We start from the raw sequence: 24686 nt of genomic DNA, 5'->3' as shown, positions 1-24686 counted from the left end.
TCTCACTCTGTGTGTAACTGTGTTCCCTCCCTGTCTCTCACTCTGTGTGTAACTGTGTTCCCTCCCTGTCTCTCACTCTGTAACTGTGTTCCCTGCCTGTCTCTCACTCTGTGTTCCCTGCCTGTCTCTCACTCTGTGTGTAACTGTGTTCCCTCCCTGTCTCTCACTCTGTGTGTAACTGTGTCCCCTCCCGGTCTCTCACTCTGTGTGTAACTGTGCCCCGTCCGTCTCTCTCTCTCTCTGTGTATGTATAACTGTGGTGTAAGTATGTCAGCCTTTTCTCTCTCTCTGTAGGGTTATAACTGTCGGAGTTCCAGTACCAGCTGAAGGAGTTATTGACATTCCCATCATTGAGAGGGAGGTCAGCAGCCCCAGGAAGCATTTTAAGGTTAGTTTCTGGTTTAATACCCACATTAGACACACTGCCAGTACAGGGGCAGCACGGAGTTAGATACAGAGTAAAGCTCCCACCCCCCTTCTCTGTCTCTCTCTCCTGCAGATGGCCCTTGCTCCGTTATTCCGGGTCGGTGATGTGGAAGGGACTATGTTGCGGGTGCGTCAGAGCCGAGCTGCGCACAGCGCTGTCACACAGTACCGTGTTATGGAAAGTTGTGGACCCGCTGCCTTGCTGGAGGTGCAGCCACTGACGGGTGAGGGGCAGGTGTGCCAAAGGCTCCTGAGTGCCCCCTTATTGTACCAGTCATTACCCCGTTCATAAACTCGCTCCGATCCCTGCAGCAGTCTGAAATCTCCTGTGCTCAAAATCGCAGGCACCTTTCCCTTAACCTGCCCGTGGAGAAGGTGGGGGTGAGTTGCCTTCTTGAACCTCTGCAGCCCCTGAAGCACCCCCCCCAAGTGTTGTGGGGACACAGTGCCATCAGTGAGGGAGTTCTAGGTTTTGACCCTGAAGTAACAGTGTCATACCGAGTTGGGAAAATTTGGGAGCGGTGGGAGTTGGTGATCTTGGAGGGGAACTGAAAGGGGCTGGTGTCCCCCCCCCCACCATCTCCTGCCCCTTTACAGGAGTAACAGGTTGGGTGTTAGTTCAAAAGGAGGAACCTCACAGCAAGTGTGTCTAGTCGATGGTACACACTACTGCCACTGGCGGAGGGACAGTGTTGAAGATGAAGGCGTGGGGGTGGGGGTGGGGTGGTATCAATGTCTCCATCAAACTGGTTGGGGTGGAAACACGGGCACTGCTTTGTCCCTGGTCGGTGTCAAGCTTCTTGAGTGTTGCAGCAGCCCCCTATCCAGGGCAAGTGGGGAGTATTCCCTCCTGCCTTGTGGATGGTGGGGCAGTCAGGACGGGAGTCACTTGCTGCAGGATTCCCAGCCTCTGACCCACTCCCTGTAGCTACAGGACTGATATGGGGCTGGGGGTCCGGGGGAAACCCCAGGATGTTGGTAGCCGGGGGTGAGGGGGGCAGCGATAGTTAGATTCTGTCTTGTTGGAGATGGTCACTGACTGGTACTTACCTGCCCTGGTCGAATACAGCCTCACCATCCAGTGAACATCCTGGCTGCACACAGGGTCTATTACTGGCCACTGTCTGGGGGCAGCAATAGCCCCCCCGACTTTCGTTCCACACTATTACCTCCACGTGTTGAAGGACCTGTCCACACGAGACCCCCACCCAGGTTCCTCATTGGTGTAGCAGCCACCTCAGTGATGCTTGTTGGAGTCGGTATGTCTGTGGTCAGGACTGAACTCTATCCTACTGCTGCCTCCCAACAATTTCAGGGCCTGAAAGATGGTGGTCCCCAGTGGAGATGGGGAGCTGGGCACCTTCTCCGTGACTGATACCCTCTTTCTCTCTCTATTTCCCAGGTGTGAAGCACCAGCTGAGGGTCCATCTCGCTCTGGCACTCAGTTGTCCCATCCTTGGAGACCATAAATATTCCACATGGAATAGTCTCCAACCACAGGTAAGAGTAGCAGGGACTGATGGGCAGTGGTAGATGGAGGGAGAGTGAGACGGGAGCGAGGGAGGGATGGGGATTGCTGGATGGAGGGAGAGAGAGACGGGAGGGATGGGGACTGCTGAATGGAGGGAGAGTGAGACGGGAGCGAGGGAGGGATGAGGAGTGCTGGATGGAGGGAGGGAGGGATGGGGAGTGCTGGATGGAGGGAGAGAGAGATGGGAGGGATGGGGACTGCTGAATGGAGGGAGAGTGAGACAACAGCGAGGGAGGGATGGGGAGTGCTGGATAGAGGGAGAGTGAGACAGGAGCGAGGGAGTGATAGATGGAGGGAGAGTGAGGCAGGAACGAGGAGAGAGAGAGAGAGGGGGGTATTGGACTGTGGGGGAGCTGGAGGGAATCCTGTGGACCTTTTGTAATATTAATCTCTCACCGGCTCGGTCTGTTTTTTGTTGAGCAGAAACTTCCGGAAGGTATGCTGAAAAGGCTCGGCCTCACTCAGCCCAAGGTGCGCCACCTCCCCCTGTATGTCCACGCCCGGCAACTGCTGGTGCCAGGACCTGGGGTGGAGGACGAAGGCTCCGAGATGGAGGTTCCCCAGCTCAATGTTGTCAGCAAACCTCCCCGCTACTTCCTGCACGCCCTCAGCAAGCTCGGGATCCAGTACCCGCAGGAGCGTGAGCCTGCAGAGACCCGTTTCTCTGGGCGCTCACTCACTCAGACGATGCAAGGCAAAGACTGACTGGCACACAGTGCCCCATTGGTGAGCTGGTTTCTCCCCCTTCCTGATCTGAAGGGCACAGGGTGGGCATTTAACAGGGTATCAGCGATGCCAGGTCAGTCTGTGTCACCAGAATCCAAACAGATTGCAGACCCAACCTGGCCTGGGCAAGGGGCAGGAACTATGAGAAAACAGACACCTGCACAGATATTGAGGCGCTTATTTTAAAACAGGCATCGCTGAGGTGACAAGAAACGGTATTAAACTCACGTAGGCATAAGTATTTACAGAGACCTCCACACAAGGCTGGCCTCAGAATGTAGGTATCCCAGTCAGCCAGAGAAAGATTGTTAGCCTGTAACTGTGCATAGGCACATGTTTCTGAGAAACTGGACTGTGCAGCTGTTTAGATGTTTCATTTCCAAATCATATTCTTCAACCCAGAAAGGTCCTGACGTGGAAGTGAAGTGATGATCTGCTGGAAAGGCAGATGATTTGGAGAGATGGTGTTTGAAAGAGACAGAGCTTATCACTTTAATGGCTGGACAAACAGACTTGGGGGTGGGTGGGTGGGGAAATCTCCAGGGTTTCTGCCATTTGTGACCTAGCAACAGCCTCTGATATCAAGTTGGCTTTCAGTTTGCAAAGGAGTGATGGAAAGCAAGTCAGGTAGAATTGTGATATTAAACTACTGAGCTGTTCTGCAATGGAACTGATTCCTAACTGTCAACCAGTCGATCTCATCAAATAGGAAATGTAATAAGTCAAACTCTTGTTGAAAGGTTGTCATTCCTTTTCTGCCAACAAACCCTGCAAAGCCGTGTTGTCTTTATATGGGTGGGTGGGTTTGACATTAAACTGACATCTTTAATTCTGAACCGCTCTGTTCAAAACTGTTTTGGTGTGTAATAAACGAATGTTTCTTCAAGAAGGTAGAAGAAAGTGTGGAAGTCTCTTGTGTTCTGCGGAACAGGAATAAACAGAAACAATCGGACTGCTTTTTGTTGGTTGAAGAGAGTGTGGACGCTCCTGGGACATCAGGACCTGACTTGCTGTATCGGCAGCAACGTGTGCCAGTCTATCCAGGGGAATCAGACACACTCTCCGAACTGGTGCAGCATACCACACTCCTCCCCGTGTTCAGTCACTAGGACTGGCACTCAGCGTCTCCAGGAGCCTGTGACAGTGATGGAGGATGGAGCGGTTGGTGTTCCTGGGACTGTCCGTGTCACTCTGCTCTGTTTCCTGGACGATCAGGGACAGCTTCTCACACGAGTTCAGGGAGATCAGAACCTGAAGGAGGGACGATGGGGGTGAGAGGGGAGCAAGGAATCAGGATGCCACTGGAAGCCACAAATCCCAGACCTACCCTCTGTCTCTCAAACACTCTCCTGTATCTGGGGGGGGGGGAGGGGGCTCTCTAACCCTCCCTTTAGGCCCCTCCCTTCCACCCCTCCCCCGACCCTTTCCCCCACCCCCGACCCTTTCTCCCCCCCCACTCCCACCCCCACCCCTTTTCCCCCGCCCCACCCCCGACCCTTTCCCCCACCCCCGACCCCGACCCTTTCCCCCACCCCCGACCCCGACCCTTTCCCCCACCCCCGACCCTTTTCCCCCCCCCACCCCTTTTCCCCCCCCCCACCCCCCCACCCCTTTTCCCCCCCCCCACCCCCCCACCCCTTTTCCCCCCTCGGCAGACACCTACCTCCCGGATCAGGGGCCATCGGGCCAGTGCCCTGAGAGCAGCGAGCGCGGCCTCCCGGACTGGAGCGGGCTGGCGCTGGGGGGCGGTGTTGTGGGATGCCGTGGCCGGGGCGGCGAGCTGCAGGAGCCGCTGGGGGGCGGCAGCGCTGAGCAGCAGGCGGCCCAGGGCCGGCCTGGGGGAGCCGGCGCACAGGTTGTGCAGCGCCGAGCAGGCATGGCGCCGGGTGCGGGGATTGGGGTCTGAGAGCAGGCCCAGGAGGGTGGGTAAGGCCGGGGAGAGGGCCCCGGCGCACACCCCGCTGTAGGCCGCATTACCCACCGCGAAGCAGGCGGCCTCCCTGACCCCGGGCTCGGGGTCCCCGAGGAGCGGCAGCACAGCCCCCAGCGGCACAGGCCCGGGATCCGGCCCCAGCAGCAGCCTCGCCGCCAGGCTGCAGGCCCGCCGCCTGAGCCCGGCCTCCGGATGCTGAAGGGCCCGCTCCAGGGGCCCGGCTCCTTCGCCGCCGCTGCCCAGGGCCGCCGCCGCCGCCTCGACAAAAGCCCGGTACCGGGCCGAGCAGCGGCACACCTGAACCAGGAGGGCGAGGAGGAGCTCGGCCTGGGCCTCCCCGCCAGCACCGGGCTCCTGCTGCAGCAGCTCCCGCAGGCACCGGGCCCAGGCCCCTGGCCGCTCACAGCCGGCCCCCACAAACTGATCCACAAAGGCCGAGCCGCTCAGCGTCAGGCGCCACAGCAGGCCCAGGGGCATCTCCACCCGGGGAGCGGGGAGCCGCTCTCCCAAAGTCAGCTGGACACGGGGCGGGGGGAGAGACACACGCAGGGGGGGGGGAGACACACGCAGGGGGGGGGGAGGCACACGCAGGGGGGGGGAGACACACGCGCGGGGGGAGACACACGCGGGGGGGAGACACACGCGGGGGGGAGACACACGCGCGGGGGGAGACACATGCAGGGGGGGGAGACACACGCGGGGGGGGAGACACACGCGCGGGGGGAGACACACGCGCGGGGGGAGACACACGCAGGGGGGGGAGACACACGCGGGGGGGGGAGACACACGCGGGGGGGGAGACACACGCGCGGGGGGAGACACACGCAGGGGGGGAGACACACGCAGGGGGGGGAGACACACGCAGGGGGGGGAGACACACGCGGGGGGGGAGACACACGCGGGGGGGGAGACACACGCGGGGGGGGAGACACACGCAGGGGGGGGAGACACACGCGCGGGGGGAGACACACGCGCGGGGGGAGACACACGCGGGGGGGGGGTGGGGGGGGAGACACACGGGGGGGGGTGGGGGGGGAGACACACGCGGGGGGGGTGGGGGGGGAGACACACGCGGGGGGGTGGGGGGGGAGACACACGCAGGGGGGGACACACGCGGGGGGGGTGGGGGGGGAGACACACGCGGGGGGGGACACACGCGGGGGGGGGGGGACACACGCAGGGGGGGAGACACACGCAGGGGGGGGAGACACGCGGGGGGGGAGACGCGGGGGGGGAGACACGCGGGGGGGGGAGAGAGACGGGGAGAGACAGGAGGTGGGGTTAAGGAGGGGGGGATGGGAGAAGGTGGAGAGGGTCAAGGGGGAGTGAGGGAGGGGTTCACGGGGGGGGGAGTGAGGGAGGGATGGATGGATGGATGGGATAAACGGGGACAGAGTAAGGAAGAGGAGAGGAAGAAAGGGACGTGTGGAGCAGGGTGTTGGGAAAGGGGGAGAGACACTCGGATTGGACAGTGCGTGGAAAGGGTGATACAGAAAGGAAGAAAAGAGAAAATAAAATAACATTAGCACAGGATAAACATCCTGGTGACTACAAACCAACCAGACAGACAGCAAATACAATTCAAATAAATTAATTCACAGGCTGTCACTGTGTTTTTCCTGAGGTGGTGTCGGTATGTATGTGGCAGTACGTGAGAGAGACAGAGCTGTTTGAGTGTGTGCACGAGAGACTGCATGTCTGTGACTGAGTGAAACTGTGCAAGAAAGTGTGTTTGCGTGTGTCCGGAGGAGAGAGACTGAATGAATGTGAGAGTGTGTGTGTGTGTGTGTGTGTGTGTGTGTGTGTGAGAGAGAGAGAGAAAGTGCGTTTGTGTGTGTGTGTGTGTGAGAGAGAGAGAGAAAGTGCGTTTGTGTGAGAGTGTGTGTGTGTGTGTGTGAGAGAGAGAGAGAAAGTGCGTTTGTGTGAGAGTGTGTGTGTGTGAGAGAGAGTGCGTTTGTGTGTGTGTGTGTGTGAGAGAGAGAGAAAGTGCGTTTGTGTGAGAGTGTGTGTGTGTGTGTGAGAGAGAGAGAGAAAGTGCGTTTGTGTGAGAGTGTGTGTGTGTGAGAGAGAGTGCGTTTGTGTGAGAGTGTGTGTGTGAGAGAGAGAAAGTGCGTTTGTGTGAGAGTGTGTGTGTGAGAGAGAGAAAGTGCGTTTGTGTGAGTGTGTGTGTGAGAGAGAGAGAAAGTGCGTTTGTGTGAGAGTGTGTGTGTGAGAGAGAGAAAGTGCGTTTGTGTGAGAGTGTGTGTGTGAGAGAGAGAAAGTGCGTTTGTGTGAGTGTGAGAGAGAGAGAAAGTGCGTTTGTGTGAGAGTGTGTATGTGTGTGTGAGAGAGAGAGAGAGAAAGTGCGTTTGTGTGAGTGTGTGTGCGTGTGAGAGAGAGAGAAAAAGTGCGTTTGTGTGAGTGTGTGTGTGTGAGAGAGAGAGAAAGTGCGTTTGTGTGAGAGTGTGTGTGTGTGTGAGAGAGAGATTGCACGTGGCTGGGTGAGTTTTAAAAGAAAAACATTCACGAACTATTCATGTCACTGACGGGGCCTGCGTGTACTATCTAACCCCCAGAAGGCAGTTAAGAATCAACCAGGTGTGGAGAACATCACTGGGGTCTCTGCGTTTACATTCTGGTGAGGTGGGTAGGGGGGTGTCTGTGTGTGTGTAAGTGTTGACTACACGTGGCTGCGCTGTGAGCCGTTCCATTGGTAACGGCAAGTCAGTGTTACATGAGACAATGAGAGAAAGCACTGATGATACCTGGACGAGATGCTGTACAAACTCCCCGCCCAAGAGAGTGCGCAGAATCTCAGTGAACATTGGCTCCTCCACGTCCATGGCGAAGGGGAAGCACAGCAGCTGGCAAACTCTCAGCACCACATCCTGTGTGACCTCCACCCCAGCCCCACAGCAACGAGCAGCAAGACCGACAGCGGGCAGCTCCAACCTGAACACAACAAACACCCACGATAATAAGATAATAAAATGTGAGGCTGGATGGACACAGCAGGCCCGGCAGCATCTCAGGAGCACAAAAGCTGACGTTTTGGGCCTAGAGATAATGGGAACTGCAGATGCTGGAGATTCCAAGATAATAAAATGTGAGGCTGGATGAACACAGCAGGCCAAGCAGCATCTCAGGAGCACAAAAGCTGACGTTTCGGGCCTAGACCCTTCATCAGAGAGGGGGATGGGGGGAGGGAACTGGAATAAATAGGGAGAGAGGGGGAGGCGGACCGAAGATGGAGAGAAAAGAAGATAGGTGGAGAGAGTATAGGTGGGGAGGTAGGGAGGGGATAGGTCAGTCCAAGGAAGACGGACAGGTCAAGGAGGTGGGATGAGGTTAGTAGGTAGATGGGGGTGCGGCTTGGGGTGGGAGGAAGGGATGGGTGAGAGGAAGAACCGGTTAGGGAGGCAGAGACAGGTTGGACTGGTTTTGGGATGCAGTGGGTGGAGGGGAAGAGCTGGGCTGGTTGTGTGGTGCAGTGGGGGGAGGGGACGAACTGGGCTGGTTTAGGGATGCGGTGGGGGAAGGGGAGATTTTGAAACTGGTGAAGTCCACATTGATACCATTAGGCTGCAGGGTTCCCAGGCGGAATATGAGTTGCTGTTCCTGCAACCTTCGGGTGGCATCATTGTGGCAGTGCAGGAGGCCCATGATGGACATGTCATCAAGAGAATGGGAGGGGGAGTGGAAATGGTTTGCGACTGGGAGGTGCAGTTGTTTATTGCGAACTGAGCGGAGATGTTCTGCAAAGCGGTCCCCAAGCCTCCGCTTGGTTTCCCCAATGTAGAGGAAGCTGCACCGGGTACAGTGGATGCAGTATACCACATTGGCAGATGTGCAGGTGAACCTGTGCACCCGCATGGGCCCCAGCTATGCCTGCCTCTTTGTAGGTTACGTGGAACAGTCCCTCTTCCGCACCTACACAGGCCCCAAACCCCACCTCTTCCTCCGTTACATTGATGACTGTATCGGCGCCGCCTCTTGCTCCCCAGAGGAGCTCGAACAGTTCATCCACTTCACCAACACCTTCCACCCCAACCTTCAGTTCACCTGGGCCATCTCCAACACATCCCTCACCTTCCTGGACCTCTCAGTCTCCATCTCAGGCAACCAGCTTGTTACTGATGTCCATTTCAAGCCCACCGACTCCCACAGCGACCTAGAATACACCTCCTCCCACCCACCCTCCTGCAAAAATTCCATCCCTTATTCCCAATTCCTCCGCCTCCGCCGCTTCTGCTCCCACGATGAGGCATTCCACTCTCGCACATCCCAGATGTCCAAGTTCTTCAAGGACCGCAACTTTCCCCCCACAGTGATCGAGAACGCCCTTGACCGCGTCTCCCGCATTTCCCGCAACACATCCCTCACACCCCGCCCCCGCCACAACCGCCCAAAGAGGATCCCCCTCGTTCTCACACACCACCCCACCAACCTCCGGATACAACGCATCATCCTCCGACACTTCCGCCATCTACAATCCAACCCCACCACCCAAGACATTTTCCCATCCCCACCCCTGTCTGCTTTCCAGAGAGACCACTCTCTCCGTGACTCCCTTGTTCGCTCCACACTGCCCTCCAACCCCACCACACCCGGCACCTTCCCCTGCAACCGCAGGAAATGCTACACTTGCCCCCACACCTCCTCCCTCACCCCTATCCCAGGCCCCAAGATGACTTTCCACATTAAGCAGAGGTTCACCTGCACATCTGCCAATGTGGTATACTGCATCCACTGTACCCGGTGTGGCTTCCTCTACATTGGGGAAACCAAGCGGAGGCTTGGGGACCGCTTTGCAGAACACCTCCGCTCAGTTCGCAACAAACAACTGCACCTCCCAGTCGCAAACCATTTCCACTCCCCCTCCCATTCTTTAGATGACACGTCCATCATGGGCCTCCTGCAGTGCCACAATGATGCCACCCGAAGGTTGCAGGAACAGCAACTCTTATTCCGCCTGGGAACCTGCAGCCTAATGGTATCAATGTGGACTTCACCAGCTTCAAAATCTCCCCTTCCCCCACCGCATCCTGTGTTCATCCAGCCTCACATTTTGTTATCTTGGAATCTCCAGCATCTGCATCCCAAAACCAGCCCAGTTCGTCCCCACCCCCCACTGCACCACACAACCAGCCCAGCTCTTCCCCTCCACTCACTGCATCCCAAAACCAGTCTAACCTGTCTCTGCCTCCCTAACCTGTTCTTCCTCTCACCCATCCCCTCCTCCCACCCCAAGCCGCACCTCCATCTCCTACCTCCTAACCTCATCCCACCTCCTTGACCTGTCCGTCTTCCCTGGACTGACCTATCCCCTCCCTACCTCCCCACCTATACTCTCCTCTCCACCTATCTTCTTTTCTCTCCATCTTCGGTCCGCCTCCCCCTCTCTCCCTATTTATTCCAGTTCCCTCTCCCCATCCCCCTCTCTGATGAAGGGTCTAGGCCCGAAACGTCAGCTTTTGTGCTCCTGAGATACTGCTTGGCCTGCTGTGTTCATCCAGCCTCACACTTTATTATCTTGGATTCTCCAACATCTGCAGTTCCCATTATCTCCACCACAACAAACACCCACCGTAGGTCAACACACAGACTCGACCTAACCCCGTGCTGTCCCTGTCCCTGGGGAGTGTTTGGTGTGGGGACAGTGTAGAGGGAGCCTTACTCTGTATATAACCCTTGTGCTGGCCCTGTCCCTGGGAGTGCTTGATGGGGATGGGGGAGACAGTGTAGAGGGAGCTTTACTCTGTATCTAACCCCGTGCTGGCCCTGTCCCTGGGAGTGTTTGGTGTGGGGACAGTGTAGAGGGAGCTTTACTCTGTATCTAACCCCGTGCTGGCCCTGTCCCTGGGAGTGTTTGACGAGGAACAGTGTTGGAAACAGAGCTGTGATACTGACCTCTGATCCAGATGTCGGAGGAAGCTTTCAGACAATAATTGGCCAAGTGTTGCAGGGACTACACCGCGTGGGCTGGCCAGCAGCTGCAGGCACTGGTGTGGGGCTGCAGAGAGGACCAGAGTAGCTAGTCCCAGGAAGGTCACAATACCTGGTGGGGAGAGACAGAGAGGAGTATGTATGTGAGACAGAATGAGTGAAAACGCTTGTTACCAGGCTGGTGCGAATGGGATGCAAGTGAGAGAGTGGGTGACAGATGGAGGTAGAAGTGGTTGAGGGAGAATTTGTAGCAGTAAAGGTGAAAGGATGAGAGGCAGAGAGATGACAGAGTTAGGGAGGGTATGTGGGAGACAGAAAAAAAAATAGGGGCCAGACATTAGTGAGTAAATGGGAGAAAGAAAAAGAGATGGAGAGAGAGAGACAGAAAGGTATAGCTGGGAATGAGACTTGTCGGTAGGCATTCAGAGAGACAGTGACCCTGAGGGGGAGGGAGAGAATGAGAAAAACAGGCACATAGAGAAGAGATAGAGACTGACAGGCAGAGACTGAGACCGAGAGAGAGACGTACAGAGGGGCGGAGTGAGAGAGTGAGAGTGACAGCGGAGAAGGCCAGCTGACCTGAGGGGGACAGGGTGGACCAATCCGGAACTGGGCTCGGCTGGCCAGGCCGGGGCGTCTCTCCCTCCATGACTGGTCTGTCTGGGCTGAGATGTAGTACTTGTGCCAGACAATGCCAAGCTGTGTTCCACAATTCAGAGTCTGCAAAGTCTCGGAGCATGGAGGGTTCTCCCTGAGAGACAGGGAGTGAGACACTGGTGAAATGTCAGAAATAGGAGTAGGCCATTCAGGCCTACTGAACATGCTGTAACTTTCAACAAGATTATGGCTGACCCTCTATCTCAGTGACACACGTCTGCTCTGTCGTTGTACCCCTCTGCTAGACCGTATACCTCTCTTTCTTTCTTCAGTAGACAATAGGTGCTGGAGTAGGCCATTCGGCCCTTCAAGCCAGCACCACCATTCATTATGATCATGGCTGATCATCCACAATCAGTATCCTGTTCCTGCCTTATTCCCATAACCCTTGATTCCACTATCTTTAAGAGCTCTATCCATCTCTTTCTTGAAAGTATCCAGAGAGTTGGCCTCCACTGCCTTCTGGGGCACAGCATTCCATATCTTCCCTGAATGGTTGTGGAATTCCCGCCCTCAAAGTGTGGTGGATGTTGGCACATTGAGTGGTGGGTTAAAGGATTATTGAGAATGGGTTGAGGGAAAGTGGAGTTGAGGTTGAGATGTGATCAACCATTTAATACCATCATGGTTGAGCAGGTTCGAACGGCTGAATGGCCTACTGCTCCTGAGTTTGAATGTTTTTGTTGTCCCTTCACTCCAGACCCTACTGCTGCAAACCACTGTCCAATCTCCAGCCTCTCTCTTCTCAATTCCTCAAGTAAGTCCTTGCCTCTGAAGTCTGTACCCACCGTCTATGGAATTGGCTGTTTAAATCCTTCAATCCCTGCACGATGCTGAAACAGCTCCCCTCCACATCACAAAATATATCCCATGTGACTGTCACAAAGATAAACATTCCCTCTTCGTCCTTCTCGAACTGTCTGCAGCCTTTGACCTATGACAGTGCCATCCTTCTCCAATACAATCCTTTGCCGAATGGGATCTGTCAGTGATTCTTACCCAGTCAGTCACGAGTCGACAACCGGCTCCAATTCCACTCCTGCATTCCCATGGTCCCAGAGGCTAGATTTTGGCACTGTCCATTTCTCATCTGCCTTTTTGTCTAAACAACATCTTGATGTTCCAAGTCTCATCCTTGTTTTCTGTTCCTTCAACCCTCCCTATCTCGAAGATGTATTCGAGTCCTGACAACTCTTTATGGTCTGACTCAACTTCATTATCCCCAGTTTGAATGGTCCCAGCATTGGACCTTTCGCTGGCCAGCCTCATAACTTTATGAGTCCTAAACCTATCTGCTTTATCTCTGCCTTAAGATGCTTCTTAAAGCCTTCCACTGTGACTGTACTGTGGTTACCCGCCTTAATATTTCCTCATGTTGGATGTCAAATTCCAAACTCAAATTCAAAAACCATTTTAAAATTCTCAATGGTCATCATTACTGTCCTCCTTTGAATTGAAATCCCAATGTACTGTAGCCACTTCTCCCCTGCCCAGTCACACTCAGTTCGTTGGCTTCAGCTAAATCCCACACTGTGGTTCTGGATGTTCATATCTCTTCCTGACTGAATACCACAATGTGGTATGTGTCCCAGCAATTCCACACTCTGCCATTATCTGCCAACACTTTGTTCAAAGAAACTCACAAATTGTTTCTAAGAACTCTCTCTTCAGTTTACAGTTGCTGACTTGGTTTTTCCAGGCTTGATTGAAAATGCCCGTGATGATTGTGACTTTGTTATATATTCTTGTTTTGTCCAGATTTGGAAGACTGTGTCCTTGCTGATTCCAGCCCTCTCTGTGATGATCTGAAGTGAAGCCAGTCTGGCCCACCACCTTGTTGTCACATTTGGTTCTGTGATGGGTGTTGGACCTCACATTAATCCCTAAGACGTTCTACTTCCACCTGTGCATTATTGGCCATCTTCACCCCTATTGCAGCTGATTCTTGGTCTTTCTTTCCTCTTGTGCCAATTATTACAGCACAGTCTCAGCCTCTCCCCCATTTTATCCTTCGTTAATGTGAGGCTGCCCAGCACACTGCTATCTGTAGTGTAACATCCAGCAAACCCTTCCCGGTATCCCCCTGGTCCCGGATTTACATCGGTCCTGGCTCTCTCACTGTCTGGGCATTTACAATGTCTATAAAGTCTCCCCTCAGCCTCCCACACTCCAGGGTGAACAGGTTCCTGCCTCTCATAACTTGAACCTTCCAGACTCAGTAACATCCATGTAAAAGCTGTTAGTTAAATACAAGTGTGAGGTGATGCACTTTGGTAGGAGTAACCAGAAGGCAAAGTACTGGGCTAATGGTAAGATTCTTAGCTGTGTAGATGAGCAGAGAGATCTCGGTGTCCATGTACACAGATCCTTGAAAGTTGCCACCCAGATTGACAGGGCTGTTAAGAAGGCATACAGTGTTTTAGCTTTTATTAATAGAGGGATCGAGTTCCGGAACCAAGAGGTTATGGTGAAGCTGTACAAAGCTCTGGTGCGGCCGCACTTGGAGTATTGTGTACAGTTCTGGACACCGCATTATAGGAAGGATGTGGAAGCTTTGGAAAGGGTGCAGAGGAGATTTACTAGGATGTTGCCTGGTATGGAGGGAAGGTCTTACGAGGAAAGGCTGAAGGACTTGAGGCAGTTTTCGTTAGAAAGAAGAAGGTTGAGAGGTGACTCAATAGAAACATATAAAATAATCAGAGGGTTAGATAGGATGGATAGGGAGAGCCTTTTTCCTAGGATGGTGATGGCGAGCACGAGGGGGCATAGCTTTAAATTGAGGGGTGAAAGATATAGGACAGACGTTGGAGGTAGTTTCTTTACTCAGAGAGTAGTAAGGGAATGGAACGCTTTGCCTGCAACAGTAGTAGATTCGCCAACTTCAGGTACATTTAAGTCGTCATTGGACAAGCATATGGACGTAGATGGAATAGTGTAGGTTAGATGGGCTTGAGATCGGTATGACAGGTCGGCAAAACATCGAGGGCCGAAGGGCCTGTACTGTGCTGTAATGTTCTATGTTCTATATATCCACCACTCTCTGGGTGAAGAAGTTTTTCCTCAACTCTGTTCTAAATGGCCTACCTCTTATTTTTAAACTGTGTCCTCTGGTCCTGGACTCACCCATCAGCGGAAACATGCTTCCTGCCTCCAGAGTGTCCAATCCCTTAATAATCTTATATGTCTCAATCAGATCCCCTCTCATCCTTCTAAACTCAAGTGTATACAAGCCCAGTCGCTCCAATGTTTCAACATATGATAGTCCCGCCATTCTGGGAATTGACCTTGTGAAACTACGCTGCACTTCCTCAATAGCAAGAGTGTCCTTCCTCAAATGTGGAGACCAAAATTGCACACAATACTCCAGGTGCGGTCTCACCAGGACCCTGTACAGCTGCCGAAGGACCTCTTTGCTCCTATACTCAATTCCTCTTGTGATGAAGGCCAGCATGCTATTAGCTTTCTTCACTGCCTGCTGTACCTGCATGCTTGCTTTCATTGACTGATGTACAAGAACACCTAGATATCGTTGTGCTTCCCCTTTACCTAACTTGACTCCATTGAGATAGTAATCTGCCTTCCTGTTCTTGCTACCAAAGTGGACAACCACACATTTATCCACATTAAACTGCATCTGCCAAGCATCCGTCCACTCAACTAGCCTGTCCAAGTCACCCTGTATTCTCATAACATCCTCCTCGCATTTCACACTGCCACCCAGCTTTGTGTCATCAGCAAATTTGCTAATATTACTTTTAATGCCTTCATTTCTGGTTGAGCAGTAGCAGCGCGAGCGGGAGCTTGGAGCAGGGGCCTGTCGGGAAGCCAGTGAGTCACTGGTTTTGAATCTATAAAAAGTTTACCTCGTGAATAGGCGGAGGTACGCTGAGCAGGAGCCAACACGGGACTGGTGAGTGAGTACGGTAATATATTTGTGTGGTTGCGTTACTCGAAACACTACTCGGGTAGTGTCTTCCACCCATCCTCCTCCTCTAACCAAAAAAAAAAGGTTCTGTGTACCTGATCGGTAAGGTAACAAGTTTATTTTTTATTCTTTATTATTTAACTGTCTCTTTGGGAATTTAGAATAATGGGAACGGAGGTCAGGGCAGTTGAATGTTCCTCCTGCAGAATGTGGGAGGTAAGGGTCACCACTAGTGTCCCTGCTGACTACATCTGCGCGAAGTGCACCCAACTCCAGCTCCTTGAAAACGCGTTAGGGAACTGGAGCTGGAGCTGGATGAACTTCGGATCATTCGGGAGGCAGAGGGGGTTACTGAGAGGAGTTACAGGGAGGTAGTCACTCCTCAAGTACGGGAAAAAGGCAGATGGGTTTCGGTCAGGGTATGGAAAGGGAGCCGGCAGGCAGAGCAGGGATCCCCTGTGGCCATTCCCCTCAACAATAAGTATACCGTTTTGGATACTGTTGAGGAGGGACGACTTACCAGGGGATAGCAGTGAGGCACAGGTCTCTGGCACAGAGTCTGTCCCTGCTGCTCAGAAGGGAAGGGGGAAGAGGAGCAGAGCATTAGTCACTGGTGACTCCATAGTTAGGGGGACAGATAGGAGGTTCTGTGGGGACGAGAGAGACTCAGTTGGTGTGTTGTCTCCCAGGTGCCAGGGTGCGTGATGTCTCTGCTCGTGTTTTTGGGATCCTCAAGGGGGAGGGGAGCAGCCCCAAGTTGTGGTCCACATTGGCACCAACGACATAGGTAGGAAGAGAGACGGGGATTTAAGGCAGAAATTCAGGGAGCTAGGATTGATGCTGAGAGCTAGGACGAACAGAGTTGTTATCTCTGGTTTGTTGCCCTTGCCACGTGCTAGTGAGGCGAGGAATAGGGAGAGAGAGGAGTTGAACACGTGGCTACAGGGATGGTGCAGGAGGGAGGGTTTTGGATTGTTGGATAATTGGGGCTCTTTCTGGGGTAGGTGGGACCTCTACAAGCAAGATGGTCTTCACCTGAACCAGAGGGGTACCGATATCCTGGGGGGGAAATTTGCTAAGGCTATTCGGGTGGGTTTAAATTAATTCAGCAGGGGGATGGGCACCAAAATTGTAGTTCGAGTATAGAAAAGGTTGAGAGTAGGGTGGTCTGAAATAAAGTTTCAGGGAAGCAAGATGGCACCGGCAAGCAAGAAGTTGGATTGAAGTGTGTCTACTTCAATGCCAGGAGCGTCCGGAACAAGGTGGGTGAACTTGCAGCATGGGTTAGTACCTGGGACTTCGATGTTGTGGCCATTTCGGAGACATGGGTAGAGCAGGGACAGGAATGGTTGTTGCAGGTTCCGGGATTTAGATGTTTCAGTAAGAACAGAGAAGATGGTAAAAGGGGCGGAGGTGTGGCATTGTTGGTCAAGGACAGTATTACAGTTGCAGAAAGGATGTTTGGGGGCTCGTCAACTGAGGTAGTATGGGCTGAGGTTAGAAACAGGAAAGGAGAGGTCACCCTGTTGGGAGTTTTCTATAGGCCTCCGAATAGTTCCAGAGACGTAGAGGAAAGGATAGCAAAGATGATTCTCGATAGGAGTGAGAGAGACAGGGTAGTTGTCATGGGGGGCTTCAACTTTCCAAATATTGACTGGGAACACTATAGTTCGAGTACTATAGATGGGTCAGTTTTTGTCCAGTGTGTGCAGAAGGGCTTCCTGACACAGTATGTAGATAGGCCAACAAGGGGCGAAGCCACATTAGATTTGGTACTGGGTAATGAGCCTGGCCAGGTGTTAGATTGGGAAGTAGGTGAGCACTTTGGTGATAGCGATCACAATTCTGTTATGTTTACTTTAGTGATGGAAAGGGATGGGTGTATACCACTGGGCAAGAGTTATAGCTGGGGGAAAGGCAATTACGATGAGATTAGGCAAGATTTAGGGAGCATAGGATGGGGAAGGAAACTGCAGGGGATGGGCACATTAGAAATGTGGAGCTTATTCAAGGAAAAGCTCCTGTGTGTCCTAGATAAGTATGTATCTGTCAGGCAGGGAGGAAGCTGTAGATCGTGGGAGCCGTGGTTTACGAAGGAGGTGGAATCTCTGGTCAAGAGGAAGAAGAAGGCTTATGTTAGGATGAGATGTGAAGGCTCAGTTAGAGCACTTGAGGGCTATGAGGTAGCCAGGAAAGACCTAAATAGAGAGCTCAGAAGAGCCAGGAAGGAGACATGAGAAGTTGTTGGCGGATAGGATCAGGGTAAACCCTAAGGCTCTCTATAGGTATTTAAGGAATAAAAGAATGACGAGAGTAAGATTAGGCCCAACCAAGGGTAGTAGTGGGAAGTTGTGTGTGGAGTCAGATGAGATAGGGGAAGCACTAAATGAATATTTTTCAACAGTATTCACTCTAGAAAACGACAATGTTGTCGAGGAGAATACTGAGATACAGGCTACTAGACGAGGTGGGATTGAGGTTCACAAGGAAGAGGTATTAGAAATCCTTCAGAGGGTGAAGATAGATAAGTCCTCTGGGCCGGATGGGATTTATCCTCGGATCCTCTGGGAAGCCAGGGAGGAGATTGCCGAGCCTTTGGCATTGATCTTTAACTCGTCATTGTCTACAGGAATAGTGCCAGATGACTGGAGGATAGCAAATGTGGTTCCCCTGTTCAAGAAGGGGAGTAGAGACAACCCTGGTAATTATAGACCAGTGAGCCTTACCTCAGTTGTTGGTAAAGTGTTGGAAAAGATTATAAGGGATAGGATTTATAATTATCTAGAAAAGAATAAATTGATTAGGGATAGTCAGCACAGTTTTGTGAAGGGAAGGTCGTGCCTCACAAACCTTATTGAGTTCTTTGACAAGGTGACCAAAGAGATAGATGAGAGTAAACCGGTTGATGTGGTGTATATGGATTTCAGCAAGGCGTTCGAGAAGGTTCCCCACAATAGGCTTTTGTACAAAATGCGGAGGAATGGAATTGTGGGAGATATAGCAGTTTGGATCAGAAATTGGCTTGCAGAAAGAAGACAGAGGGTGGTAGTTGATGGGAAATGTTCATCCTGGAGACCAGTTACTAGTGGCGTACCGCAAGGGTCGGTGTTGGGTCCACTGCTGTTTGTCATTTTTATAAATGACCTGGATGAGGGCGTAGAAGGATTGGTTAGTAAATTTGCTGACGACACTAAGGTCGGTGGAGTTATGGATAGTGATGAAGGATGCTGTAGGTTGCAGAGAGACATAGATAAGCTGCAAAGCTGGGCTGAGAGGTGGCAAATGGAGTTTAATGCGGACAAGTGTGAGGTGATGCACTTTGGTAGAAGTAACCGGAAGGCAAAGAACAGGGCTAATGGTAAGATTCTTAGTAGTGTAGATGAGCGGAGAGATCTCGGTGTCCATGTACACAGATCCTTGAAAGTTGCCACCCAGGTTGACAGGGCTGTTAAGAAGGCATACGGTGTTTTAGCTTTTATTAATAGAGGGATCGAGTTCCAGAACCAAGAGGTTATGGTGAAGCTGTACAAAACTCTGGTGCCGGTGCAATTGGGGTATTGTGTACAGTTCTGGTCACCGCATTATAAGAAGGATGTGGAAGCTTTGGAAAAGGTGCAGAAGAGATTTACTAGGATGTTGCCTAGTATGGAGGGAAGGTCTTACGAGGAAAGGCTGAGGGGCTTGAGGCTGTTTTCATTAGAGAGAAGAAGGTTGAGAGGTGACTTAATTGAAACATATAAGATAATCAGAGGGTTAGATAGGGTGGATAGGGAGAGCCTTTTTCCTAGGATGGTGACGGCAAGCACGAGGGGGCATAGCTTTAAGTTGAGGGGTGAAAGACATAGGACAGATGTCAGAGGTAGTTTCTTTACTCAGAGAGTAGTAAGGGAATGGAACGCTTTGTCTGCAACGGTCGTAGATTCGCCAACTTTAGGTACATTTAAGTCGTCATTGGATAAGCATATGGACGTACATCGAATAGTGTAGGTTAGATGGGCTTGAGATCGGTATGACAGGTCGGCAAAACATCCAGGGCCGAAGGGCCTGTACTGTGCTGTAATGTTCTATGTTCTATGTATGTGTCTGTGTGTCAAGGAGCATGTGGGTCAGACATTGTGCGTTGGAGATTGTGTGAGAGACAGCAAATGTGAATGTATCAGAGAGATGTTATGTGTGTGAAAAAGACCGGGAAGCAAGTGTGTGTGTGTATGTGAGTGAGAGAGACTGTGTGCATGTGTGTCTGGGAGTGTATAAGAAACTGTGTGTGTATCTGAGAAAGAGAGAAGAGAGAGAGAGGGAAAGTGAGAGAGTGTGTGTGTGTATCTAAGTGTGAGAGTGTGTGAGAGAGAGACAGATACAGTGTGTGTGTGTGTGTGTGTGTGTTTGTGTGTGTGTGTGTGTTTGTGTGTGTGTGTGTATCTAAGTGTGAGAGTGTGTGAGAGAGAGAGACAGATAGTATGTATGTGTGTGTGTGTGTGTATCTAAGTGTGAGAGTATGTGAGAGAGAGACAGATACAGTATGTGTGTGTGTGAGTGAGACAGACAATGTGTGTGTGTATCTAAGTGTGAGAGTGTGTGAGAGAGAGACAGATACTGTGTGTGTGTGTGTGTGTGTGTGTATCTAAGTGTGAGAGTGTGAGAGAGAGAGAGACAGATAGTATGTATGTGTGTGTGTGTGTGTATCTAAGTGTGAGAGTATGTGAGAGAGAGACAGATACAGTATGTGTGTGTGTGAGTGAGACAGACAATGTGTGTGTGTATCTAAGTGTGAGAGTGTGTGAGAGAGAGACAGATACTGTGTGTGTGTGTGTGTGTGTGTGTGTATCTAAGTGTGAGAGTGTGAGAGAGAGAGACAGATACAGTATGTGTGTGTGTGTGTGTGTGTGTGAGACAGACAGTGTGTGTGTATCTAAGTGTGAGAGTGTGTAAGAGAGAGACAGATACAGTATGTGTGTGTGTGTGTGAGGAGACAGACAGTGTGCGTGCGCGCATGCACATTTGTTTGAGAGAAGGTGTATGTGAGAGAGACACTGTGCATCTGTGTGTGAGAGAGAGAGATAGAGACAATGCATGGTTTTTTAAAATTCCTTAACAGGTTGAGGGCCTTGCTTGCGAGGCAACATTTATTTTCCGTCCATAATTACTCTCAGGGCAGTTCAAGTCCTGTTCTGTGGGTCTGGAGTCACATGTAGGCCAGACCAGGTAAGAATGGCAGTTTCCTTCCATAAAAGACATTAGTGAACCAAAGAGGTTTTTCCAACCAGTGACAATGGGTTCATGGTCATCATTAGGTCTTAATTCCAGGTATTTTATTAAACTGAAATTCCACCCATCTGCCATGGCGGGATCTGTCCACTACCTGGGTCTTTGGATTAACAGTTCAGCAATATACCACTAGGCTATCACCTCCCCTGAGTGAGTGTGTGTGCATGCGAGAGAGAGAGAGAGAGAGATAGAGAGAGAGAGAGAGAGAGAGAGCGCGTGTAGCCTCAACTGGAAATGCAGGACGACACCGTACCTCATTCACATACTGCAACAACAGAGTGAACAAACCATCGAACTTTCCCAGATCCATTGGCACGGAAACGGAAGTCTAGAACAGAAAGATAACACTGATCAAACACTGCTTAGGGATCAGCTCCTGCTAAACCATTCCCATCAAACATTGTCCAGGACAGGGGGTTAGATACAGAGAAAAGCAGCCTCTACACTGCTAGCCAGCTCCCGCCCTCCACATTAAACACTCCCAGGACAGGGACAGCATGGGGTTAGATACAGAGTTAATGTCACATCTACCTGTGGACAGGACAGTAGTACTGAATGTACACTTCGAAGAAAATCTTCACCCTGAATCTCCACGGGAGAACCTCGACTACAGAGCTGGATAATCAGGAAGGCAGCTGCACACTGTGGAGAGACAGATGGGGGGGAACAGACACAGAAAGGTGGATAGAGAGAGGGAGTACAGGAAATGGGGACCAATAAAAGGGACAGAGGGATGAGAGATGGATTCCAGTTAAAAAGCACCAGAGCAGTATGAACCACCGAGCGTGCCGCGCTCCCTCGGCGCCGACCTTCATGTTGTTGGGTCATGACTGTTTTTCTGTATCACTGGCAATAACATTTGTCTCAATCACTGCCTCGGAGTGCTTGCGGGCAGCTTTGGCTTACCGTGTGAGTTGGTGCAGGTGATTGGAGGAAGATGGATGTAATGATCTCGATTTTCTGTTCCAAACTGGAAGAGGGATGGGGGGGGGAGAGAGAGAGAGAGAGCACGTTAAATCCTGGAGCAAGGGTTGGTGGATTCAGTGGCAGCAGCCGAGGAACTCCCCGTTGTTCAGAATGAAACACGCCCTGGCCAGTCTAAGAGAGGGATGTTCACAGGGAGTGGATTCTCCCAGATCGCTGATACCTCCACATCCCTCCCTGAGGTGCTGTGTATCATGGACAGAAATGGCACGTCCCTTTCTCTCTAGCTTTCCCATTCTCACTTGCGTGCTTCCCTTCTTTATCAACGTCTCGTGTGCACACACTCCCTCACGTGCACACTCCCTCTTCTACTGTACTGCTGCGAGGACTGAATGGCCTCCAGGAACCTGCCCTTTGAGGACCCTGTGACTGACCGCCAGTCCGAGTGAGGAACTCACCTTTCAGGGACCTGGTCCAACTGAATCACGAGGACTGTTAACAGGTGCAGGGTCAGTTCCTGTGTCATCGGCAGGATCCCATCTTCAACAGTGAGCTGCAGGGGGCACAAAGATACATCAGGGAGAGCGGAAACAAAACAGAACTGTCACCCCCTGCCCCCATCCCCTCCACCCGCGCCCCACCCCCAACACCAGAGGGGTGCGGTGGCATGGAAGGACAGTGTATCTAACGCACACTGACCCCTTGGCCCGAGCAGCTATGTGCAGTGTATAATATAATCTCACTGTCACTGACCTTGCAACACAGGAGCTGCAGTAAACTGTCCAGAGCTTCTTCCACCACCAGCTGACAGGTAATTTCACTGATTTGACAACAGGAGTACAGAACCTGCACAGGAACACAACACATCCCGAATCACAGGGAGCCTGAGGAGTGTAGGATAAATCTGTACACGAACTGGTGTCTCTCAGTGCACCCCCCTCTCTCTCTCTCTCAGGGAGATATCTGTACACTGACTGGTGTCTCTCAGACCCCTCTCTCTCTCTCTCAGGGAGATATCTGTACACTGACTGGTGTCTCTCAGTACCCTCTCTCTCTCAGGGAGATATCTGTACACTGACTGGTGTCTCTCAGACCCCCCCCCCCCTCTCTCTCTCTCTCTCTCTCTCTCAGGGAGATATCTGTACACTGACTGGTGTCTCTCAGTCCCCTCTCTCTCTCTCAGGGAGATATCTGTACACTGACTGGTGTCTCTCAGTCCCCCCTCTCTCTCTCTCAGGGAGATATCTGTACACTGACTGGTGTCTCTCAGTACCCCCCTCTCTCTCTCAGGGAGATATCTGTACACTGACTGGTCTCTCTCAGTCCCCCCCTCTCTCTCTCAGGGAGATATCTGTACACTGACTGGTGTCTCTCAGTCCCCCCTCTCTCTCTCTCAGGGAGATATCTGTACACTGACTGGTGTCTCTCAGTCCCCCCCTCTCTCTCTCTCTCTCGGGGAGATATCTGTACACTGACTGGTGTCTCTCAGTCCCTCCTCTCTCTCTCTCAGGGAGATATCTGTACACTGACTGGTGTCTCTCTCTTGCCTTGTTGAGCTGACAGTGGAAGTTTACCTTCAGTGTACTGAGACACAGTGCTGGTTGCTGGATTCCCTTTATGAACCTGGTTCTCCTTGGCATGCTGTCTGCTGCGAACACGTAGTTGCTGATGTGCTCAGCTATCTGCATCAGAACAACAGAAGCAGGTTTAATATTGAACAGTCTGTGAATACACCATCATTTCGTATCTGTCGAGAGCAGCAGGCAATTCATCCCCATCATTCTGCAAGCCCGTCTGGTCACGTTACGGCTGGTCTGATTGTTGGCATTAACACCCTGTTGCTCTCTGACCTCCCTTCTCAATCAACCCCTCCCTGTGACTCTGCCCCAAATATGTTCCGTGACCTGACCCCCGACTTTTGTCAGGGGCACTGGGAGAATCCCACTGTCTTGGGAGAGACAGAATTGCTCATTTCCACCTGAAACATGGCACCAATTCTCACTGTGAAATCCTTCCCTCTCTCTCTGTCCCCCCTCCCTCCAACGGGGGCTTCTACCTTTCTATACCATCACTCCCTCCGACAGGACCCCTCTCCCTCTCTCTATCCCTACCCACTCCCCTCCCTCCGACAGGACCCCTCTCCCTCTCTCTATCCCTACCCACTCCCCTCCCTCCGACAGGACCCCTCTCCCTCTCTCTATCCCTACTCACTCCCCTCTATCCGACAGGACCCCTCTCCCTCTCTCTATCCCTACCCACTCCCCTCCCTCCGACAGGACCCCTCTCCCTCTCTCTATCCCTACTCACTCCCCTCCCTCCGACAGGACCCCTCTCCCTCTCTCTATCCCTCCCCTCCCTCTGACAGGGCCCTGCTTGGGCTCCCCTTACCTGCTGCTTGGCATCGCCACAGCCGATTGCTCCCGGTGTGATGGTGCACATGGCAGCGAGAGCAGCTGTGTGGGTGGCTGTCAATCGTTCCCACTGCTCCTTTTGAGGGCCTGGAGGTGTGGGCAAAGGATGGGCGAGAAAAACGGAGACAGCAGTCACTTCAACAGGCACGGCACAACAAACTACCTGTTACTTGGCACTCTGCGTACGGTTCCGGTCCCTTTCACACCACACTCGGAGCGCCGCGTCAGGCCCAGTTACACCGCACTCCGAGTGCCACGTACAGTTCCGGTCCCGGTTACACCGCACTCGGAGCTCCGCGTATGGTTCCAGTCCCCGTTACACCTCACTCCGAGAGCCGCGTACGGTTCCAGTCCCGGTTACACTGCACTCGGAGCTCCGCGTACGGTTGCGATCCGGTCACACCGCTCTTTTTCCCCGGTGATAATGATCACATTTAGTTCCTTTGCCTTTTCATTCTGGATTATTTAATAACTTTGAAATGTTATTAGACCGTTCTACGGTGAAAATCAATGTCAAGTATTTATCCAATCCCTCTGCCACTTTGTGTTTCCCCCACATAACACTGGCATCCAGTGTGGATAGGTGGCGAGTGAGGGAGAGGGCGGGCAGTGAGGGATTGAGGGAGAGGGTGCGGATTGAGAGGCATGGGGAGGAGCTGGGTGGATGGAGAGATTGAGGAATGGGGCTAGAGATGGGTAAATATTCCACGAAAATCCTAACCTTCCGGATGCTGCAGAGCTGGAGTATCCACGTGGGTTCCTTGCAAAAGTGTGGCCAGGATTCTCTGGTGGGTGCTGAGCAGGTGGCTGTAGAATGTCCTGGAAACAGATGGAGGACTTCGATCCATAGTCTCACAGATACAGGTAAGGCACTGCAGTACAGGACAGGCCAATCAGAGACAGCAGCAGCACAATAACTTCACACACACACACACACGGACACACAGGACACAGTTAAACACT

The 24686-nt window shown here is 52.4% G+C and overlaps 1 protein-coding gene across 2 annotated transcripts in view; it reads right to left on the bottom strand.

The window, feature by feature from the left end:
• Positions 1-1354: 1354 nt before the first annotated feature.
• stk36 (serine/threonine kinase 36 (fused homolog, Drosophila)) overlaps positions 1355-24686 on the bottom strand; it is a 52161-nt gene continuing 28829 nt past the window's right edge. For both annotated transcript variants that reach the window (XM_059643259.1, XM_059643260.1), the window contains 13 exons: positions 24445-24595; positions 23701-23810; positions 22887-22994; positions 22066-22158; positions 21771-21865; positions 21295-21358; positions 20920-21030; positions 20642-20716; positions 11121-11292; positions 10506-10653; positions 7361-7547; positions 4347-5132; positions 1355-3934 (listed from right to left, as the gene is read on the bottom strand). In XM_059643259.1, the coding sequence (XP_059499242.1) occupies positions 3782-3934; positions 4347-5132; positions 7361-7547; positions 10506-10653; positions 11121-11292; positions 20642-20716; positions 20920-21030; positions 21295-21358; positions 21771-21865; positions 22066-22158; positions 22887-22994; positions 23701-23810; positions 24445-24595 (2253 nt within the window). In that variant the 3' untranslated portion in view covers positions 1355-3781. The remainder of the gene's footprint in view (positions 3935-4346; positions 5133-7360; positions 7548-10505; positions 10654-11120; positions 11293-20641; positions 20717-20919; positions 21031-21294; positions 21359-21770; positions 21866-22065; positions 22159-22886; positions 22995-23700; positions 23811-24444; positions 24596-24686) is intronic.

This window comes from Stegostoma tigrinum, chromosome 50 (genome assembly GCF_030684315.1).
Source record: "Stegostoma tigrinum isolate sSteTig4 chromosome 50, sSteTig4.hap1, whole genome shotgun sequence".
NCBI classification, from domain to species: Eukaryota; Metazoa; Chordata; class Chondrichthyes; order Orectolobiformes; family Stegostomatidae; genus Stegostoma; species Stegostoma tigrinum.
Note: the sequence above shows the minus strand (reverse complement) of the source record. Positions and strands in the feature narration are given on the sequence as shown.